Here is a 22507-nt window from a genome sequence, read left to right on the forward strand (position 1 = left end):
AATTACCTGCTAACTGGCTTCAGCCTCTTCCTCCATTTTGGCACTGGCGGGAGTGGTCTCCCTAAAGCAGCTTTAAGTCAGAATGCTGGTAAGGACTCTTAAGTAGCCCCCTGTTGAATTACAGGTACGCTTTTTATATTGCTCTTGAGGGTTTCTTATGGTATGATCCAAATAACTTTTTCTACTTTGAGTTAACTATTTCGTCATTTTAGTCAAACTGAACTTGTCATTCTATTTGAACACAATGAGCATGTTCCCATCTCTGTAACTTTGTCCCTGTTATCACTTGGACATGTCATAGCCATCCTTCAAGGCTCAGTTCAGAGTTCACTGACTCCATGAAACCTTTCCTGATTACATGACTAGATTTATATAATATTCCTGCCCCTTCATCCCTTTTTATTTCTTACCCATTTCTGATGGCACTTATTTCTCCTTTTAGATTATAAATGACTTGAGGGGAGTAACTGTCATTTTCATTTTAGACTTTCTGCAGTACTTGAAAATACCATATGTTGAATATAATGGATGTGAACAGAGAACAGAGATTAGAGTACTGGAGGTCTGTGGTGGTGCTTAGGAGTTAAGGAGGTTTTCTGATATAGATAAATAAGTTGAATCCAAGGTCTAAAAGTCTTGAAAGGCAAGGAGTATTTTTTTATAGCAAGGAAAGGAGCTTAATCTTGGAAGATATGGAAAGATTAGGTAACACATGTGAGAGAAAAAATTTATGCCCGTATAATGCATATACATTTATATTCTCAGTATCATCCTCCAGCCTGTTCCATTTCCTGGGGGGACAAAAAGCCAAGTATAATTTTATGATGTGGAAGTTTAGAGTACAGTATGTACCATGAATCAGACTTTCCATTATATTTAACTCTGGTCATCCGAGTATTGGTTTTAGTTCTGGATCCCACAATTTAAGAGAAACTTAGACTTAGTTAAGAAAATTGCAAGAAATAGAAGAGTAGCGCCAATAAATAAAGTTTGGGAAATGGTGGTTAATTGCTTCAGAGAAGTGGAAGTTAAAGGATACTTTAAATAGTATTTGTCAGGGGTCACAAATCAAACACCCGTAGGGGCCCGTCGGGTAACAAGTGAGTGTAGCTGGCTGAGTATAAGAAACCCTAACATTCTCAATGCAAGAAGCAGAACTTGGGAGAAGGAGGCTCTGGTAAACCAGGGTTTGTGGGGAGAACCTTCGGGTTTTTTTTCTAAAGGGCGTAGCTGTTTTTTCGCTCCAGCTGATTGTTGCCCTTCACATAACCCAGTTAACAAAATTTTATGAGCCCACATCATTCAGACCAAATAAAACATGTCTCTTTGTGGCTGAATTACCTCATTAAGAAACTGGTTTAGCTCATGGAAATAATGACTTGTTCATCCTTTTTCTGGGTTTACATTTCAACATGGAGATGTAATTGGTAGAAAGCAAAGAACTTGCTGAGTTGGAGAGGCATCCTTCTGGGCTGGTAGTTAGAAATGCAGACTTTGCGACTTCTTTTTGTCTTCACTTCCTTGTCTGCCTCAGAGTTTAATAATACAGTTAGGTATGCACAGTGATACTCAGCAGATGTTAGCTGTTAGTTTTCCTTGTTATCAATGGGAAAAAAGATTCTCCTTGAAGATATTTCAAATAGGAAAAAAAACTATTTTAAATTTTGAAGTTTAATTATTGCTGTAGGGGCATTAGAAGCATAGACAAGAGCCCTAAGGTCTTTCTTTACCTATGATTTTTATAAGATAAATTATGTTAATATTTTTATAGATGATAATCATAATAATTAGTAAGCTGAATCTGTATTGTTTTGGTCACTATGCTAAGCTTTTTATGCACTCCTATCTAGTAATTAAAACACTCCTTTGAGGTGGGTACTATTAGCCTTGTTTTTCAGGAAAAGCAATTAAGGGCTTATATAGGTAGAGTAACTTGCCCAAGATCCCATAGCTAAACTGTGGCAGTGTTCAGGTTTGAACGTAGGCCAGTCTGACTCCAGAATCTGAATTTTTAATCATTAAGCTAAGTTGATTATTGCAACTAGGGAATTGGTAGCCGAGCATTTTACTAAAAATTATGGAACATAATTAGTTTTTTTTTGTCAGCAAATCAAGTACCCAATGATAAGTATTATGCATGGATGGCCTGAAGAGGGCACCGCTGCAACACTGCTTTCGTGACAGGATGTGGGAGGCTGTGTTGCTGTAGTGCTTCATATACTAGATCACATAAAGTTTGGACCTTTCTACTTAATCTTGGATATATTTTAAAAAGAAAGTGTGCATTTGAAACATTGAGATCAACCAACCAACTTCAGAGTTTTGATAAGGTTGAGTTGAGCATTTGTATTTAAAATTTCAAATAAGATCTTCTAGTATATAAATTAGAACATCTATATATATTTTTTGTCTTGACTAGGGGAAATAGATCTGGGGTTGGGTGAATTGAGGTAGAAATATGTATAAAATTAAAAAAAAAATCAGGTACAATTACAGGAAGGAAAAAGCAAGTGCTAGCAAGTTATTTGTAGCATTATAGAGACCTCTGCTTCTCTGTGTTAACTATGAATTGTAGACTGAGAAGTATTTCATTGTTATAAAGTCATAGATTTTCTTTCAAAAGAGGTAATAATAGCTAAAACGTGTATGGTTATTGTGTGTGTCAGATATTGTTCTCTCTGCTATACACAATTTAACTAATTTAATCATTACAACAACCACATGAAACAGATCCTGTTATTATCTTTATTTTACAGATAAGGAAACTGAGAGGTTAAATAACTTTCTCAAAGTCACACAGGCAGTAAGTGGCAGAGTCAGGATTTGAGTCCAGGCAGTCTGGCTCCAAACTCTAAGCTCATAATATTAGTGCTGTTGCCTCCCTGCATTACCAAGGTTTTCCAAGTCTTATAAATTAGCATGTGAAAACACATAATAAAATTGAATTTTCTTTATTCAGGAGAGGTATGGCATCTCTATGGCTAAAAATCCAGATGTAACATCTTTTTCTTGCTATAATAAAATTTCCTTATTGGTGGATTAGATTACTAAGATCATCCTGTCAACACCATTTGCACTAAAATAGATATTAGGAATCTTTCTTAACTCTTGTTAATTACCTAGAACCCACAAAAATCAATTAAAATGACTTGAACAATTATAAGCATAGTTTATTTAAAAAATTATTTGCTTCCTTTCAGCTGGAATTTCTGCTAAAATATGTACAAAAATATGTATAATTGGAGTTTTATTTTAGTAAATGGGCACCAATAAGGAGACTTACTCATTAGTAGTAATAAAAGCACCAATACATTCAAGAAAATTAACACCACCTTAAAGATTAAGTTGGGTATGGAGTTATTCTAATAACACCAGTAAGTAAATTGCAATACAGGTATGATGCTGACCACTTGGAGTTAGTTCAGACCCCACAAGTTAAAGGACATGGTGCACAACCAGACTGCCCTCACTTGAGATGCCAGCTGCAAGTAGGATCCCACACCACTCACACTTAACAGCCAACTAGTTATAAATCCGTATGTGTGTGGGGCGGGGAGGGGAGTTCTCATGACTCTGTCTCTCAGGTTCAGCAATTTACTAGAACAACTCATAGAACCTAGGAAAGTACCTTATTTATGATTACAGTTTTATTATAAAGATTACAAATTAAGAACAGCTCAATGAAGAGACAGAGTGAGGTCTGGGAGGGTCCCAGATACAGAGCTTCTGTGCCCTTTCCCAATGGAATTGGTGCTTCATCCTCCCAGCACATTGATGTATTTGCCAAACAAAAAACTCCACTGGGCTTGGATTTCGAGAGGTTATTTTGGGGTGGTTCCTTTTTATAAGCATGGTTGATAGAATCATTTATGCCCGTTTGAACTCTATCTCCACTCATTCCTCCCCCTCCTTCTCCCTTCCCCTCCTGGAGTTCTGGCTGTCTTAAAGCCCCAGCCCTCTAATCACAGGGTTGATCTTTCTGGTGACTGGACTCCACCAAAGTCATCTCTTCTCATAGCATAAACTCAGGTGTGATCTGAGGGGCTCATGAATAACGAAGACACTACTGTTAGGAAATTCCAAGGATATAGATTCTCCCTTAGGAACCTAGGGGCAAAGGCCAGCTACATTCTTTATTCTACAGCGGGAGCATAGGCATTATTTTTTTCAAAATGATTTCCGTGTTTGTTTTAAACTAAAATTGCTTATACATTGCTTATAGATTTAAAGATATCACACTCTGTTTTAATCATAGCAAATATCTTTATTTCTAGGAGTCTGGAGCACCTATTCTCACAGATGATGTTAGTTTACAAGTGTTTATGGATCATTTGAAGAAACTTGCAGTGTCAAGTGCTGCTTGAAGTGCTAAAAGTGTTAAGGACATTTGAGAAGATGAAATAATATTTCAGTTTCATTGTTCTCCTTTTTCAATTCGTCCGTGGAAACCAAACGATATCTCTGACTCTTTTTTGTTTAGTGCGGTTTGAGACAGCATATGGAAAAATGTTCACGTTTGTAGATTAAGCTTGAATATATGAGCAATAAGAACAAATTTGTTTTGCTTGCCACAGTATTATAATTGGTTTTGGAAATTTGAGGTCTTTATAACTTAATTATGTTAAAGAGTAAACATAGAGTCTGCCTCGTACTACAGAGAGATAACTCATTTGTATATTGCAGACAAATCAAAGTGGCACTGAATATCCATGCTGACTTTTGAAAATGTGTTTCTTAATTTTAGCTAGAAAGTAAACAAAATCATCAGCAGTAATGATTAATGTGAACATTTTTGCCTGTTCATTGAATATTTTTCTGTGATTTTTGACAATTATATATACACTTTCTGTTAAGGCAGATTTATTTTTATGACAATTTGTTTAGGAATTATTTGACTTTATAGTAATTTTCATGAAGATAATTTAATGTTTTGGTTATTTGGAAAAACGGTTTAGAGATGAAAAGTTTTTTGGGTTAGCAATCCCACAATTGTGAAATTCCCACAAAGTACCCAACTTATGTGATTAAACATATTTTTTTAAAAAAAGGGAGATAGAAAATAAATCATTTTGTGAGAATGCATTTCAGAAAGCCTTTGCAGTAAAAAATGACTGTTGTAACTACTAAAACCAAATTTGGATTTCAATGCATGGTTTTGTTTTTTTACCCTTGTTTTTCTGGTGTAAATTTTACACTATATCCTTCAGTATTTTAACACTATTTTGGGAGTTTACATATTCCTTTTTGTTTCTGCTTCCATTTTGTGAAATTTATTAAGTTGTGGTTCTTACTGAAACAGTATTATAAAATGTTTTGTTGAATTATACCATGTGGTGATGCTCAGTTCTATTTTGATTTATTCATTAGTATCATTCACTTTTACCTTTTAAAGTTTACTTGTAGTAAATGTTTACATTGCTAAAGCCAGATATATTTAACAATGAAATTTACATTAAGTACTGCAAATAAAAGGTGGTGCTATATGCTTAGAAAGATAGTTTTGATGATTGCACTTGCATGAACACAATCATATGATGGTAAAACAGACAAACTTTAAAAAATTGTTTATGTTATACTTAGATTAAATTGCTCTGTTCCATTTTATTTGAACTGAACTGTACTAGGCGTAAATACCAATAAAGTATACTTTTTCTCTGTTTTCTTGCTTATTTTGAAATCTAGTAAAGCCTGGGAAGCCTAATGCAAAATTAGAGCATTTAAATCTGCTACTAGTGGATTAAAAAGTCATTCATTTGTTAAAATAACAGCCAAGATGTAATCCACATACTATACAACTCACCCACTTAAAGTATAAAGTATATAGTTCACTGGGTCACCACAATCAATTCTAGAGCATTTTCATCACCCCCAAAATAGTTATTTATTTCTATAAGGAATTGTGTTTCGGAGTTAACAAGTTTTAAACTGAGTGATGATGATGATGATGCATGTTTAATTTGCCTAGCCCCCTAACTTAAGTCCTTTAAGAATACATTATATCTTATCTTGAGTGATATTGATACTTACCCCTAAACTGTCCTCTACTTCTAAATTAATTACAGCTGAAGATGGTAAAGTACCTCTGTAAGGGATAAGAATGAACAAATATATCATCATAACCTTTTAGTTTACCATTTGAAAGAGAGCAGCCTGGATTGTTTTTGTGTATAACTTAGCTATTACTAAATTGCCAGCTATTTAAATTGAAGGAAGAAATGTTTAACCCTTTTAATGAATTTAGAGAGTGAATAAAGGATTTTTGCTAAGTCACTTGCAGCACTGAGCAGCTTTGGTATGTCCAGAACTATTTTGGAATTCATTCTTGAACCTACCTTAGTGACCTTAGACCTCATCAGGGTACATTTATATTTTGGTGTAACAGGATTAATTCGTTTTATTGACAGATTCCAAAAGTGAGCTGACATTTTCTCCATCCAATTCCTCACTTGAAAATCTTCCCTCTCATATTCCCTATCTCAGGGACTGTGTGTGTTTAATGAATGTGCTTGTTGTCCAGTGTAGACAGGAAGCCAAAGGAATTGCTTTCAACTTTTATTCTTCTCAACATCTTTACCAATTCTACCTCTCTAATATCTCTCTAACCTATTTACTGTTCTCCATCTTAGTGCTATTCTACCTTCATCATATCTAACCTGGTTTGGTGAAACAGGCTCCTAAACCAGTCTGCTTTCTCCTTTTCACCATCCCTCTTTTCAATTCACTGAAGTACAGATCTAATCATGTTATTCCCGTTGCCCTCATAATAAATTCCAAACACTTTTGCTTGATGACATTGTACACTATACATCAAATTGAATCCCAGCTCCCACTAGAAAAATAGAACAGAGGACACAGTTGAAAAGGTAGCAGTGGAGAGGGTCTCTAGTTCTCACCTACGCATTCATTTTAGGTGTGGTCTTTGGTGACCACATAGTGACCAAAGCAAATGCATTCTTTATTGGCTGTTACAAATTTAATGCTGTGGCTTATTACACTTGGCTTTATTTAAAATGAACATGATGTTTTTTTCAGTTATTTTTCAAACAACACTGACAGGATTATTGGCTTTCTAATGCTCATCTTCACATTTTTATTTTCTTTTTCTGTGTCTCCATTATACATGCATATATACTTTTTGTATTCATGTTCTTGATCTGTATTCATCTTGAGCATCTTATCAAGTAATTCTACAGATGTTTCTCTTGTTGGCTTTTTAGTAGTTTACCTTATGAAATGAAAACATTCTCCTTATATTTATTCTTTCTCCTTTGTTTATTGAAACAAAAGATGGTCTAGCTTTATTGTATTATCTGATGAATATAACAATAGATATGCAATACCAGGTGAAATTATATTACTAAATCATTTTTCTTCCCCATCTATGGAATATACTGACATAAAGCCCAATTATTTGGGTTGAGGATGGGATGGTGGGATATTGGGGATTTTTCCTCACTAAGGAAACCTGGAAAAAAAAATAAATGGTAATACTTCTAGAGCATTCGAAAGATGGATAGAAATATTAACTTTAGGCTTCATTATAGTAACAGTAAATTAGCTATTTTTAAAAGCAAAGGATAAAGACTAAACCAGGATATATAACTTTAAAACTAGAATATGTAACTTCCAAACCAAAAAAGCAATAAAAGTAATTTGATCAAAGAGAAGGCAAGAAAGATTAAAAAGCCAGTAAGGGAAAGCATAGTAAATAAGAAACATGAACAGAAAAAAAAATGGGTTAATATTTTTAGTGTATTTTATGAATATGGAAAATACTTGTTGGCCTTTCACTGTAATGAACAACATTATATGTACTGTTTTTGAACGTTTTGCAAATTTGTCTTAAGACTTGATAAAAATTGACCTTTTCACATATCCATGTTCTACAGAGTATAGCCAGATGTCTATCTTTGTTCATAATTGAAGAACAATATTTCGAAAAAAATTTTTTTTTTATTCGAAGCAATAGGTTCACAAATAAAAATTTTAAAGATAAGTTTGGTAGACAATCATAAAAATCCCATTTCATAATGAATTCTTAAATTCTTAATCTGTTTCTTCAGGGTTTATTCTAGTGACTAAGTTTCTTGGTCAAAAAATTTCCACTAAAATAAATGAACTAGAAAATTTAAGATAAGTTTCTATTTGATAAAACATTCCAAAATTTTTCTTCTTTTGCAAAAATGAGAGCAAATGGCTGAATGTTTGTGAACATAGACATTGTTTGATCCATTGATTTAGAACAAATGTCCAGATATGTTGAGAACAATCAAGGCATTTGAACATTGCTCTTTTAATTTCTTATGGCCATGTAAGACCAACATCTTTTGTCGATTTTCTGGTATTCTTTAAAAATTGAATCCTTCTTCAATGTAAATATCTATTTTCTTCTATTTTTTTGTTATTGCGTAGTTAATAGCCTTCTCTACAGTTTCTGTGTGCCAATCTTCAAGGAACAATTTCAAAGCTTAGTGTTTCACTGCACACTGTTCAAGCCTAATTCAGACTGCAACTATTCAAAATTTTGTGTCCAGGCCATTTAAGAAGCATAATTGTTTAGTTGTTTAATGACCAAACCATCTAAAATTCTTCCTCTCATGAATTTAAGGGAAGACTTGATACTACACTCATACCTTTACCACTCATGAATATAGAAGTAGTTACAAAGTTGAGAAATTATGGAATTTTGGAGCTAAGAGGATCCATTGAGGTCGTTAAGCCCTGTCTCCTCACCCAACTCAAGAATTCCCTCATACTATCGCTGATGGTTGGGCGTCTGATCCCTGTAGATGCTTTCAGTGACAAATAAGACAGCGATAAATTGCTGAATGCTAAGTGACACTTTTAAATTAAGAAGGATTTGTATGTGACATACCAAACGGAATCTTAACCAGAGTTTGATGGAGAATATTTAAATGTTTTATGCAACTCATATTGAAGGATTATAACCACGGACCCCCAAAACTATCTAGCACGATGACACTGTCATTAAAAGAGAGCAGGGCAGCCCGTAATGCAGAAGGTGTTTGCCAATTTAGAAATATGCTTCCCAGCAGGACAGGTGCACTCAGTTTCCAACCAGCTCCAATAACCAGAGTATTTTGGTGGAAAAAGTGCATCATAGAGGCTGGTGGTGTGAATCTGTTTTCTATGGGACATTGTGGCCTGTTCTAGTAGAGGTTGCCATTTTCCGATCTGTGTCAAGATTTTGCTCAGCTGACTTGATGGGGCAAAGCAGCCATAGAATGATGCTATGTATACATTTAACCTATTCTAGGGACTGCACTGTTTGTTTTGGCAAAATAGGGAAATCCATAAAATCAACCATTTTTGTAGGGGTTAGAAATTTTTCTAAGAATAACAAATCTGGAGGTTACTTTTGAGTTATAGTAAAGATGTCATTTTGAAGTGATAAGTACATCGATTAAAGAATCTCTAATGAGGAAAGATCACATTTCACTTTATTTAGTGCTTTTGAGCAGATAGTTCCTGTCTTCAAGGCAATTTAGAAATAACAATATGTAGAGGTTTAAAAATTACATAAAATACTTGTGAGATGCTGATAGGTCAAGTACTTTGCATGTTTGTAATCATTAGTGAAGAAGTAAAATTCAACAGAGATGAATCATGGAGCAGGGCTTATTAAACTAAAACATGCATAGGAATCACCTGAAGATAATGATAAGATGCAGATTTTGAAGTAGGGTTGAAATGGTCTGAGAGTTTGCATTTATTTCTAACATGCTCCTGGTGATATCAGTGCTCCTTCCTGGACCACAATTTGCATAGCAAGTTCAGCTAAAAGCAACATTTCACCGTGTTTGGGAACTTCCATAGGAAAAAGTCCAGTAGTTAGTTGGAAATGTGCATTCCGGAGTCAAGAGACTCAGGTTTGGGAACCATGAGCATAGAATTCATAGTGGAAGTTTCGAGATTAAATGGGGCTGCTCTTGTTTAATTATTTACTAAGTGCTAACAAAGTAGGTAGGGAGCAGAGTCAAATAGTCTTCTGTTCAGTATGGATTATGCTATCATGTATGGTCTCTTGCAATGTATAATTCTAAAATTTGATTTTTAATGAGAACATTAAGCCGACTGATTTATCGAATATATCTTTTTCAGCAAATAACTATTTCTATTAAAAAGGCTATCAAGTTACTGAAATATTAATGGTAGTATAATATCAGGTAACTGAAGAGAAATTTTTCACTGAATCCTGGGTTTTGATAATACACAGAATCCATATTTTAATAGGAATGTTGAAAAAAAAAATCCTGAGTAACAAACTGTAAAATGGCTTAATTAACAATTATCTAGTTATTTGAAGGAAGAGGTGCCCCATTTTTGGATTATGACCTAGATTGCCAGCACATGTTATAAAATGTTCTTAATTAGGTGTATTTATTAATTGATTAGATTACCATTATGAATTAGATGTATACAAATCTTCCTGGAGTTAGAAAAATAAATTTCACAGTCTGAGCAGACTTTAGAGCAAAAGACTACTGTTTTTTTTGTGTGTTGTATCTTCTCATCTTCTTATATATTTACAGTGGGCATTTTCATTTATGTTTATTTATTAAGTGCCGTACACACTTTTGACATGGCTTGTTGTAAATGACTCTAATGATTAGCTTCCACTTAGAGTCTAAAGTCCAGCATGGTTTCGGGGAGCTAATGTTTTTTTATTGCAGGTTCTCTGGCAAGAACATTCCTGGCACCCGCTGTGCTTACTCAGCCTACGTGGGTGACAGCGACATCTGCTTCTCCATCTGCACCTTTCAGTTTTAAGGTGATATCATTAGCTGTCTGTATCACTTAAGAATCTGACTCTATCTAATGAAGGAAACTAACTGGCTTGAAAAATCTGTCCACTTTTCTGCAAGACCCTTCACAAAATAATAGTTCTATGGTATGATGTGGGGATTTCTTATGATTAAATAACTTATGAAACTGTGATTGTCAGAGACATGTTTAAACATGTCCAGAGCTTACTTTTATTTATTAAGAAGAGTATAATCATAAAACATGTTTAATAATGACGTAGCTATACTATCTGTTCTATATGGCACTGTTCCTGTCATAGATAAAACCCACTTATAAATAAAAGCTAGAGTTACTTCTACACAGTAAGAAAAAGAAATCCTTAACATAGTATACTTGACATGTCAATCATCTCACCTGCTACACTCTCAGCTCCACCTGGTTGCAGCCTTCTACTGAGCTAAGCAGCCAGCCCAGTCTCTTCCTTAAGCAAGGGATGGGATCCAGTTTCCTAAAGGCACCTAATCAAAATCAGTAGTCTGGCTGCTGACCTGTGATGTGACCTGGTATGAAAAAGTTTCCCCAGTAAGGATATGGTAATTAACTAGACTAATTAAACTCTCTTCCGTTAAAAGTTGAATAGGAAAATTTAGAGAGCAGCAGCTATTCTGAAACAAGAGGGAAAATGATAAAGAAACAAGGAGACATAATGATGGTGCTGCAGCTGGGGGATACTTCCTAGATCACCTTGAAAATGGTGTCATGATGCTGCAGCCTTCTGCAGAATGTTGTGTGGTTATGTCCTCCTTTGCCTGCTGGGCCTGCTCTGTAGGGTGGGGATTCTTCGTGGGCTGTAGCCGTGGGAAGGGTGTTTTGGTAACGAGAGTCCCTCTTTGCTTGGCGTCTGGGCTAAAAACGGACACTCTTTTGCACAACTCTATGACACCAGTAACACTAGTAAGTGCTTCTTGGCAGTTGTAGCTAAAAAGTAACTCAGAGGTGTTATCATTCAATCACTTTATATACAATAGTATGTAGGTGCCATAAGTGCTGATAGACTAGAGATAAAAATGATTTATAAAGCAGTGCCTTGAGCTAAAAATATCAGTTGCTGATGATTCTAGAAACTTAGAAAAAGAACCAACCTACCAGTCAGATATCTGCAGGGAGAAAGGCATAAAGTATTTAATCATTTATCCTCCCTTGAAAAAAAATTAAATTTCATTCCAAATAATCAATAAAAGATTTTCTATGTGTTAGATGATTCATATACTGGAGTACATTTGTCTTTTATTTCTGAATCCTGTGATTTAACACAATATTACAGTTTTTATTTCTAGCCGAGCATTTTTTACTATTAAATTTTAGAAGAATTCTGAAACAAAACTTATCAAGAGACAAAAATTATTCTGTGCACTTTTTTTTTTTGCTGAGAGATGTGTCATTACATTTCTTTGTATTATTTTCACTTTCTCCTTATTTGTAGAATTGCATGTCTGGCTTGAATTGAATGAACATTTTAATTTTTTTTGTATATTAATAAGCCTTCAGTGAACAAAGAAGAGAATGACCAAAGAAAGAAAATAAAGAATTATATAATAAAAATAACAAAGAAAGCATTTCAGAGAAACATGTTAGGCTAAGAATAGATTTCAATCAAGAGGTGAATATAGCTGGAGGCATTAATGCCTTTTCATCACAGGGGGGCAGTAGTTACCACATATTTGGAAACTCAAGTCCCATTTTAATATCTTTCTTCTCCACTTTAAATTCTGAACTTTTCTAATTCTTTATGTGATTTTTTTTTATCAACACCCATGCCTTGGTGTTTGATTTTTGGAAGCTAATCCCTACTCCTGTCTGAAATAATTGGACACAAAAAGTAAAAAAGAGTTTATTGAAAGGGTACAAAATTGGAAAGAAAATATGACTTAGTTCCACATCGTTCATTAAAAGCTTTCAAAATCTGAGTTTCCAGAGGAAAATTATGACTACATGAAATGTTCTATTTGTTCTATAAATCAATTCTTCTAAAAGCAGCAATCGTGAACACAGCACAATAAGAAAGAATAAGATGGGGTTTTGAGGTCACACATCATCCTAGCATCTTTGGCTGTGACCTCATTTTGACCTATAATTTCTTATAGAATATTTAATATTTTGGCCACATTTCTATTTTAGCCACTACCTAAATATAGATCTAAATTATGACAATACTCTTTATCAAAAGCACAATAATTATAACCAGAAAAATTTGTGTCAGAAAGTAATTCACTCAAGCATGGAAACTGAACCAGAGTGAGATAATCTTAGAATGTCATATGAGTGATCTTCTGTGGAGATAAACAGGTTTGGTAAATGTTAGAAATAGTAAGTGTTTCAGCTATTTTTAACCATCAAGTTTTGAGTACCTGCTATTTCCAGTAGGGGTAATCCAACAATTGCAAGAGAGTAGAGGGTGGCAGGTGAAGTGTGTAGGAGCTCAGAATCTGGGACACTGCATAGATTCAAGTTCTAGCTCTGCCATGCCCCTGTGTAATCACTTTGGGCACATTTTTGGGTCTGCTTCCTCAGCTGTAAGATGGAGACAATCATAGTACCTACCTCTTAGGACTGGGTGAAGATTAAATAATTGAGTTTCTGTAATATGTTAGATTACTGCCTGGCACCAGTACCCTGTAAATACTGGCTGTCATCATTGTCATGGGAGGACTTACCTCTCTTTGCCTCTTCATTGTCTATTAGGCACTCCCACATTATTATCTGCCTTTTGCGGATGAAGACACAAAGGCTTTAAAGACCTTATAAAAGCTTGCACAGCTGATAAGTAGTAAAGTCCACAGACTATTCTGTACAGGTCATAGACAAATGCATCACAAACTGCAAACAAATAATATGTTCAATAGTAATTAATAACGTGAATTGAGCACTCACTCTGCCAGGCACTGTTCTATCTGGTAAGGATAACCTCTGAGATAGGCATTATTATTATTCTCATTTTGCCAGGGAGGAAACCAAGGCACAGGGTGGTTAAATAACTTACTCAAGATCACATAGCAGCTTAGTGGTAAACTTGAGATGTAAGTCCAGGTAGTGCTCCAGAATCCATGCCCTTTTCTGCTCTTTCTCTGAGGCTGGTCAAAATTCTGATGGAGCTTTTGTGAGGTTCTGAGATCAGGGAAAGGCGCTGGAGGAATTTTTGAGATGTGACTGCTGGTTGACCCGTAAGCTGGATCTGGGTAATAGGAGGCTCCTCACCCCATCCTGTGCCCACAAAATGTATGCTCCAGCCTACCATTTCCCAGTGGGACCCAATTTCAAGGACACTGTCTTGAGAGAGTAAGGTGTTATTGAGTCCATCTGCACTGAGTACGTGACTGAGTCCAGTTAAAGCCTCTACATGAACTTTTAAGATTCTGGCGAGTGGGCGCAAAGATCTATTTGTCTTGTGGCCTCTGAAGGCAAGCCTCGTAATTTCCTTTGCTTGTTAAAACTGCCACCTACTGTTAAAACTGCCAATCAGGAGAGGCCTGTCTCTTTCTTCAGTCTCTGCTTGCCCTCTGTGTACAGGGGCCAGTTTATGAACCAAAAAAGTGTCATTTGGTAATCCTTGTTTTCTATCTAGAGGCTATTTATTCCATTTGATCTTTGGCCATCAGCTTTTCTTTGTCTGTTGCTCCTGTAACTGGTGGACTATTTTGCTCTGGGAGAACCCAGCGGTGACTCCTGCCCACCAGGCTCCCATGGGCTCACACTGGTTTTGCTGATCTTCCAAACTAAGGTGATCCACACTCTGAACACTGGCTGTGAGGTTGTCCACACTGCCTCAAGCTGAGGTGACTCCTTGCTCAGTGCTGATTTTCAAGTGCCTTCTGCACCCTTTATTAAAGGTTTTGAAACAACCTGTGGTTCTTTCCAGCTCCATGCCCACACCCAGGTACACCTGAGTAGGGTTGATGTGCCATTTGCTTAGGCCTTTTCCACACCATTATCTACTTTACTGTAATTGCCTGTTAGAATAGAACTCCAGGCAGGAAGAAAGACTCAAGCTCCTTTTGATTGGAGATTTTTATTTACCTGGAATCTCTGCCACTTATCTCCTTCACCAAGCATTTTGATGTTGGGTTGGGGCGCAAGGCCTCATACTGGTCCAAAATCTTTCTTTTACTACCGGCAATCTCCTACTTTCCTCTCCTTCTCTTCTAAGGGCTCTGATTTGTTTATTTTTTAATGGCGTTGTAGTCTATTTCTCTAATTATTATTATCCCAGGCCCTGATACTATATTAGGCATGTGTTGCAAAGAGAATGTTGGTACCTGCAAGAACATCTAACAAGTAATTTGCTTCCAAGATTCTAGGGGGTCATTTCAACTGGGTAATTTCTGCTTCTCCCAGTGAATACACTGGAAAAATACAGTAGATGAAACTTGTGAGAAAAACATGGATCAGATCCTGAAGTGTCATATAAACCAGGTCAAGAAATTTAGATTTTCATTTGAAGACAGCAAGGATCCCGTGGTAGATTTAAGCAAGGCAATGTATGATCGGAGTGGAAAAGTCTGAAGGGTGATAATGCTGGATGTAATTAATAAGGAGGGCAGAGGGAAAGTACCTTTAGACATCTAGGCAAGAGGGATGATGCCTGGAGGAGGGTAGCGGAAGTAATAGGACCTGCGGATGGGTTGTGGGAGGGAGAGGAGACAGGCAGCCTCTTTAGCTAGAAAATTCACAATTTTTTATTTTTAACTTCATTGAAATATCTTTTACATAAAAACTGTATATGTTTAAGGTGTGCAACTTGATGTTTTGATATATGTATACACTGAAAAGATCACAAGCTAAATAACTTATTCATCACCTCTACATTGTTGCCATTGTGTGTGTGTGTTTGTGTGTGTGTGTGTGGTGTGTGTGTGTTTACATGTGGTGAGGAGATTTAAATTAAGATCTATCCTCTTAGCAGATTTCAAGTATACAATACGTATTGTTGTAAATGTGGTTTATACATATATTTTATATACTATATAAAATGTAATATATATGATATACACACACAATGGAATATTATTGAGTCTTAAGAAGGGACTCTTGCCACTTGTGCTAAGTGAAATAAGTCAGATACAGAAAGATACTGCATACCTATTTTTTTTTAGATTAATTATTTTTTTTATGGTGACATTGGTTAACGAAATCCAATAAGTTTTAGCTGTACACTTTAACAGTAAGGGATATATATATTTACACCTCCCATAGATTTCTTTCTGACACCACATATTTGTCCCCCTTTGCCCTATCTACCTTCCCCTCTCTCCTACCTCTCCCCTCTGGTAACCACTAGGCTATCATCCATGTCCATGAGTCTCTGTTTGTCCTGTTCATTTGTTGCTTTTAGGTTTATATCCCACATATAAGTGATATCATGTGATTTTCAACTTTTTCTGTCTGGCTTGTTTTGCTTAGCATGATTATATCGAGGTCCATCCAGGTTGTCACAAATGGCAGTATTTCATCTCTTCTTATGGCTGAGTAATATTCCATTGTATACATGTACTACAGCTTCTTTATCCAGTCATCTACTATCATGGAACACTTTGGTTGCTTTCATGTCCTGGCCCCTGTGAATAATGCTGATTGCATACCTATTCTTAAAGATACCTTTCCAGTGAAGCCTTCTCTGACTTCCCATGGCTTGCTCTGATAGCTACCTATACACAATTATGATAAGGTTTTTTTTTTTTTAATTGTGTCTGTCTTTTCCAGTAGAATGTGCTGTTTTTATTGAAGACAGTTATTTTTGCCCAAAGTTTTTGTATTATCAGGGTTTATTACATTTCTTGGCACATAAAAGTTGTCTAATCTTCGTTGAATGAATGAATAACTGAACAGGTAAATAGACCTTTCAGAGTAGTGTGTGTTACTCTGTGAAAGGTTATGGCCAAAGCTTGGTATAGACGTAAATGGAAAACACCTGGATCTTGCAGTGCAGATAAGGGTATATTGCCTCAGAGCAGGCACAAAAGAATATCAAGAATATTAGGCTTAGGCAACTTGGCTTCTTTGGTAGCAAAAGCTGTTTCTGGACTTTTAATGTGTCTGGGTGTATTAAAAATTAAGGAGCCCTCCATTCTATGCTCCTCTGACCTGGTGGATTAAAATTCTTGTGTGTCACCATGAAAAGCAAGGGAGGTATGGGGAGCTGCATTCATCCACCTGCATCTTAGATACCCATTGCACTGATTATTTGCTGTGTTGGGAGCAGACCAAAATAAAAGCAACTTGAACTACTTGAAGTCTCAAGTCTTGCCTAACTTTAGAACTAAAGTAGCCCTCAGCAGTCTGTCCTAGAGCATCCACCACAGATGTATAGCATTTGTTACTGTTAGATTTTTATGATTTTTCCTTGACTAGCTGGTGTTAAACTAGTTCATTGTTTGAACTAGATTTTGAAAATTGCTTATCTTTTATTTTAAAAAAGTTCTTATATCCAGATTCCTGATCCTGTATGAGTATTATCTGTTTTTGCTTCCTGGTTAGATTCAGCAGAAGTTTGTCCATTTTATTAATTCATTCAAAGAACCATCTCTGAGTTATTTTTTCTAATATTTTTCTGTTTTCTTATTTATTACTTTCTTCTTTTATTCATTTCTTCTTTGTGCTTACTCTTGACTTGCTTATTGCTTTCTTATAAATGCCCAGTTCATTTATTTTGATGCTTTTTTTGGTTAATATTTAAAGTACTTGTGAGTATTTTCCTCTGAGTGCCTCATTGGTGATACCATATCCTTTTATATATAGTGTATTTTGGTTATTTCTAAATTGATCTTAATGATAGCTTCAATTTTTTCTTTTCCTTAGCAGGTTTTTAGGAAGCAATGTTTTGCTCGTGAGGTACATAATTTAATGTATGTATCCATTTAATTGATCTTCTTCGTATTTCTTGAAATATTGTCCTTGTTTATTTATTTACTTACTTGGTTAACTTTTTTTGTCAAGATGGAGACTATGCCCATCTCCTACTATTACTGAGTTGCTGAAAATGTATCCTTGTATTTCTAAGGACATATTTCCCTTATGTATTTCAATACAATTCTGGTCAACATATAAACATTTAACTGTTATGCTGGTACTAAGGGCCACATCACCTTTTTTTTTTGCCACATCACTTTTTAACAAAAAATGATTCTATTGTCCTGTGTAATGCTTTCGTCCTTAAATTCCTCTTAATTTTATAAAAGTATTTTCACTGGTGCTTCTTTTTTGTTTGCCTTTGTCTTTCATATATTTTCTTTTCCTTTTCTTTTTTTTTCCCATTTATGTTACTTCACTTTATATGGGACTCTTAAACACAGCCGTTTTGGGCTCAATCTGCAGCGCTTTGACTTTAATACATTTGGTGTTACTTGTCCTCTTGTTGCATGTTTTGTTTTCCTATTCCTATGCATTCCCATTGTTTTGAAATATGATCTCATTTTCTTTGCTTTTACCTTTCTTTAGAAATAGGTACACATATTTAAATTCTGCTAGTGGTACTTAGATTTCAAAGTTTTTCAAAAGCATTCTTTAACTTATATTTATCTAACCATTAAAAGGTAAAACTGTATCTTTGATTACCATGCAGAGCAGTTTAACCTCCCACCTTCTCGTTGTCCCTCACACAGTTTTTTAAATGCAATCTGGGTTTTAAAATTTAGGTTACTGTAAAAATTAAGAAATATTGGTTTTATCAAGAATGTTTTAACATTGCTTTAGTTAATTGTTTCTTTTTGAACTATTCCTACAATATATGCCTTCGTTTTGGTCATTTGCAGAGCTATGGAATGATCCTTCTGTATTATTGCTCTTTCATTTTTAACTGCTTCTAGGCTTCTTCTTTTGGTAAATTGAAATTTGTAACAATATATATATATATATATCTGAAGATTTACACATGGGCACATATATTTTCTGAAATATCTGAGTTTTTTAAAAAAATTATTAATTTTAATTAGTTGCAAGTATACAGTACATTGGTTAGACATCTATATAGTTTGTAAAATGATTCCCCCACTTGCTCCCTCCCCTGACCCTTCACCTAGCCAACGTATTAATGCTAACTGCATTCCCTATGCCGTGTTCCCCATCCCTGTGACCATCCATCAGCTACTAATTTGTACTTCTTTAACCCTTCACCCCATTCTCCCAGCCCCTCAAACCCTCCTCCCCTCTGTCTGCCACCAAATTGTCCACTGTATTTGTGAGACTGTTTTTGATTAGTTTGTTCTTTTTATTTCCGCATATAAGTGAAATCATATAGTGTTTATCTTTTTCTGTCTGATTTAAATACCTTCTAGATCCATCAAAGCAATATCTTTTTCCATCCCCTTCCTTTTCATATGTTGGGGTCTAGTTTACTTATCCTTTCAGCCACTCTATCCTTTGGTTGGAGCACTTAATTCTTTTCCATTTAAGGCACTTATTGATAGGAATGTAGTTACCATTCTTTATCCTTGTTTTTGATACATGTTTTTTCTTCTTAATGAAGTCCCTCCAACATTTCCTGTAATACTGGCTTGGTGGTGATGAATTCCTTTAGCTTATTTTTGTCTGAGAGGATCTTTATCTGTCCTTTAACTCTAAATGATAGCTAGATAAAGTATCTTTGGTTGTAGATCCTGGGTCTTCATCACGTTAAATATTTTGCGCCAAGCCCTTCTGTACTGCATAGTTTCTTTTGAGAAATCAACTGCCAATCTTATGGGTGTTCCCTTATAAGTAACTGTTTTTCTCTTGCTGCTTTTAATATTCTTACTTTGTATTTCACCTTTGGCATTTTAATTATGATGTGTCTTGGTGTAGACCTCTTTGGATCCCTGATTTTTGGAATTCTCTGAGCTTCCTGAGGTTTTATGTCCATTTCCTTCACCAGGTTAGGGAAGTTTTCCATCATTATTTCTTCAAATATCTCTTTAACATCTTGCTTTCCTTCAGGTACCCCTATGACATGAATATTTTTACCTTTAATAGTGTCCCATATGCTCCTTAAGTTATTTTTATAGTCTTGGCATCTTATCTCTTGCTGTTCCGATGGCATGTCCTTGGCTTTCCATCCTCTTGATAAGGCATTTGATCCTCTTCTTTATTCACTTTGTTTATTCCTTCATTTATTCCATTTACTATACTTCTCATCTTAGATAATGTGTTCTTCATTTCAGACTGGTTCGCTTTTATAATTTCCATTTCCATTTTTATATCTTTTATCTCTTTATTGAAGTTCCCTACACTTCCCAAAAGTTCATTGAGCATCTTTATAACCAGTGTTTTGAACTCTGCATCTGTTAGATTACTTGACTCCATTTTATCTGGATCTCTGTTCTCTTCTCTCATATGGCTTCTGCTTCTTTGTCTTCCCATTTCGGCTGCTTTTCCATGTCTGTTTCTATGAACTAAGCAAAGCTCCTAAGTCTCCCGGTCTTTTTAGTGTGGATTTGTGAAGTAGGTGTCCAGTGGCACAGTCCTGAGAGGGGTTCAGCTGCAGGCCAATTTTAGCCCAAGCCTCCACCCTTCTGGGGCCACCTGTTAAGATTCAGGAAGCAATCCTCAGATGCTGTTTTTATAGTTGCCTTAAAAGGCCATACCAGAAACCGAGGCCAGCTGCCTCCAGTGTGAGTCTAGGTGCTGCTCAGCAAGGAGCACCTGACTCGCTGAGAATATACCTAGATGTAGCTTGGGTGGGGCAGCAAGTTGGGGGAGGCGAGGTTTCAGGGAATCCTCTGGGCAGAGCGACCTCTCTTATCCAATTTAATGACATCACGGCTATGGTGGCGTTGTGTCCAGTGCATTGGGAGGGGGAGGGCTCAACAGGGAACAATGGATACTGCTGGCACTTCTGTACAGACTGAGTCTCGCCTAGGCCCTCACTCCAACAATGTCTCCCTGTGAGTTCCTGGTGCCCCCTCTGCGCAGCCCAATCAGCACTGGTGCTCAGAACAAGCAGGTCCGTCACCGTGAAAATCCTCTCTGGGATGTGGCCCTTTAGGAGGCTTCTGCTTCTGCTGCTGCCACAGCCTCTGTCTTACTCAGCTGCCCGAGATCAGACAGCTCCGCGTCCTCACCCAGTTCTACCTTCTGCTGTTGCAGGGTGATTCTCGGATTGCTAGTTGTATGGCTTATTCATCCTAGGCGATTTTTCCTTGCTGCTGCTCCTTGTTTCTGTCACAACTTTGATTTGGTCGCCAGAGGGATAAACAGAACCTCTATCATCTATGCCATTTTGCCCGATTCTCTCATTTTTTTTTCTTTTGTCTCTTTCTTTATATTTTATAAGAGTATACAAGCTTCTCTTCATTTTTTTTCTTTTATCAAATCTGTCTTTTCCTTTAACCTAGATTTTAATTCTGCTAATATGTTTCTAAAACTTTTTAAAGTCATGAAATATAATACACATGCATAAAAGTGTATAATTCCTAAATGCATATCTTGAGAAATTATAAGAATAACTGTGTACTAGCCCAGCTTAAGAGAACACTGCAGCGTCGCAGAGCCTCCACATATGCTGCATCCCAAGCACAAACCCTTTCTCAAAGGTAATATTCTTCTGACTTTGATGATAATCATCTTTTTCTTTTATAATTGTTTGACTACCTAAGTATACATCCCTAAATATTGTAGTTTAGTTTTTAAACTTTATATACATGAAATCTACCAATATCAAGTTTTGTCTGGCCTCTTCCACAAATCATTATATTTGTGACATTTGTCTGTATTGCATCAAGTAGGTGTAGTGGCTCATTTTCAAATACGTTTATTATTCCATCATTTATATGTACCACCATCTTACCCATCTATAGTTGGACAGTTAAGAGTTGTCTATGGTTTTTTTTTTTTGCTACTATAAACAATACCGCTATAAACATTATTTTTTTAAGAATAAAAATTGTGTGTATTTAAGGTATACAACATGAGGATTTGATATGCTTGTGAAATTATTACTATACCCAAGCTAATTAACATATCTTCTCACAGATGGCAGCTTGTGTGTGTGTGTGTATGTATGTGATTGCAGCACCTGAAATCTACTCTTAGCAATTTCCAGTATTCAATACAGTATTATTAACTTAAAATTTGTTTCCTGATACCTCTGTGACATTTCCTAGTATAACTATTATACCTACAAGAAGGTTTGTTGAGTAATAGAACATATATATAATCAATCTAATAGATATTGTCAAACCATTCACCAAAACAATGCTGTGTGCAATAATGTTTTTAATTTCTTTAAAATCATTTATCATCTTACCATCTCATTTCAGCCTGCTCCCTCCTTGTTTTGTATTTCTTTATTAGAGCCTGTGTCTTTTTATACCGTACTTAGAAGGCTAAACAGTTTGGAAAATTTCTTCTGGAATATACAGAGTTTATTTTCAATATAAAAAGAGCTCTTTTTCTCAGGTCCTTAAATATTGCTCTCTTTTTCTTTATCCTGTGATTTTCTCCCTATAGATACAAGTTGGTTTTTCTTCTTTCTTTTCCTTGAATGAGGCAGGATGAATCCAGACCCTGTATTTGTCATTAGACGGGGTGAGTAGTTTTTTTCTTATTACCCCCTTGCCATATCTTCCACAAAGATGTATTAATAGGGTCCAAAGATGTATTGATATGGCTTTTTTCCCCCCAAGAGGAGATGTGTAAGGTAGATTAATACACTGAATCTTAAACCAAATTTTCCCTTTTAAGTAGGAATTTATTCAACTGATGTGCCACCTAT

General features: G+C 35.7%; 1 protein-coding gene across 2 annotated transcripts in view; it reads left to right on the forward strand.

Annotated features, from left to right (window-relative positions):
* Positions 1–5659, forward strand: part of SEC23A (SEC23 homolog A, COPII component) — a 46461-nt gene extending 40802 nt beyond the window's left edge. For both annotated transcript variants that reach the window (XM_039856567.1, XM_039856566.1), the window contains one exon: positions 4275–5659. In XM_039856567.1, coding sequence (XP_039712501.1) covers positions 4275–4364 — 90 coding nt within the window. In that variant the 3' untranslated portion in view covers positions 4365–5659. The remainder of the gene's footprint in view (positions 1–4274) is intronic.
* Positions 5660–22507: the final 16848 nt, after the last annotated feature.

Source organism: Pteropus medius, unplaced genomic scaffold, assembly GCF_902729225.1.
Source record: "Pteropus medius unplaced genomic scaffold, Ma_sr-lr_union100, whole genome shotgun sequence".
Classification (NCBI taxonomy): Eukaryota; Metazoa; Chordata; class Mammalia; order Chiroptera; family Pteropodidae; genus Pteropus; species Pteropus medius.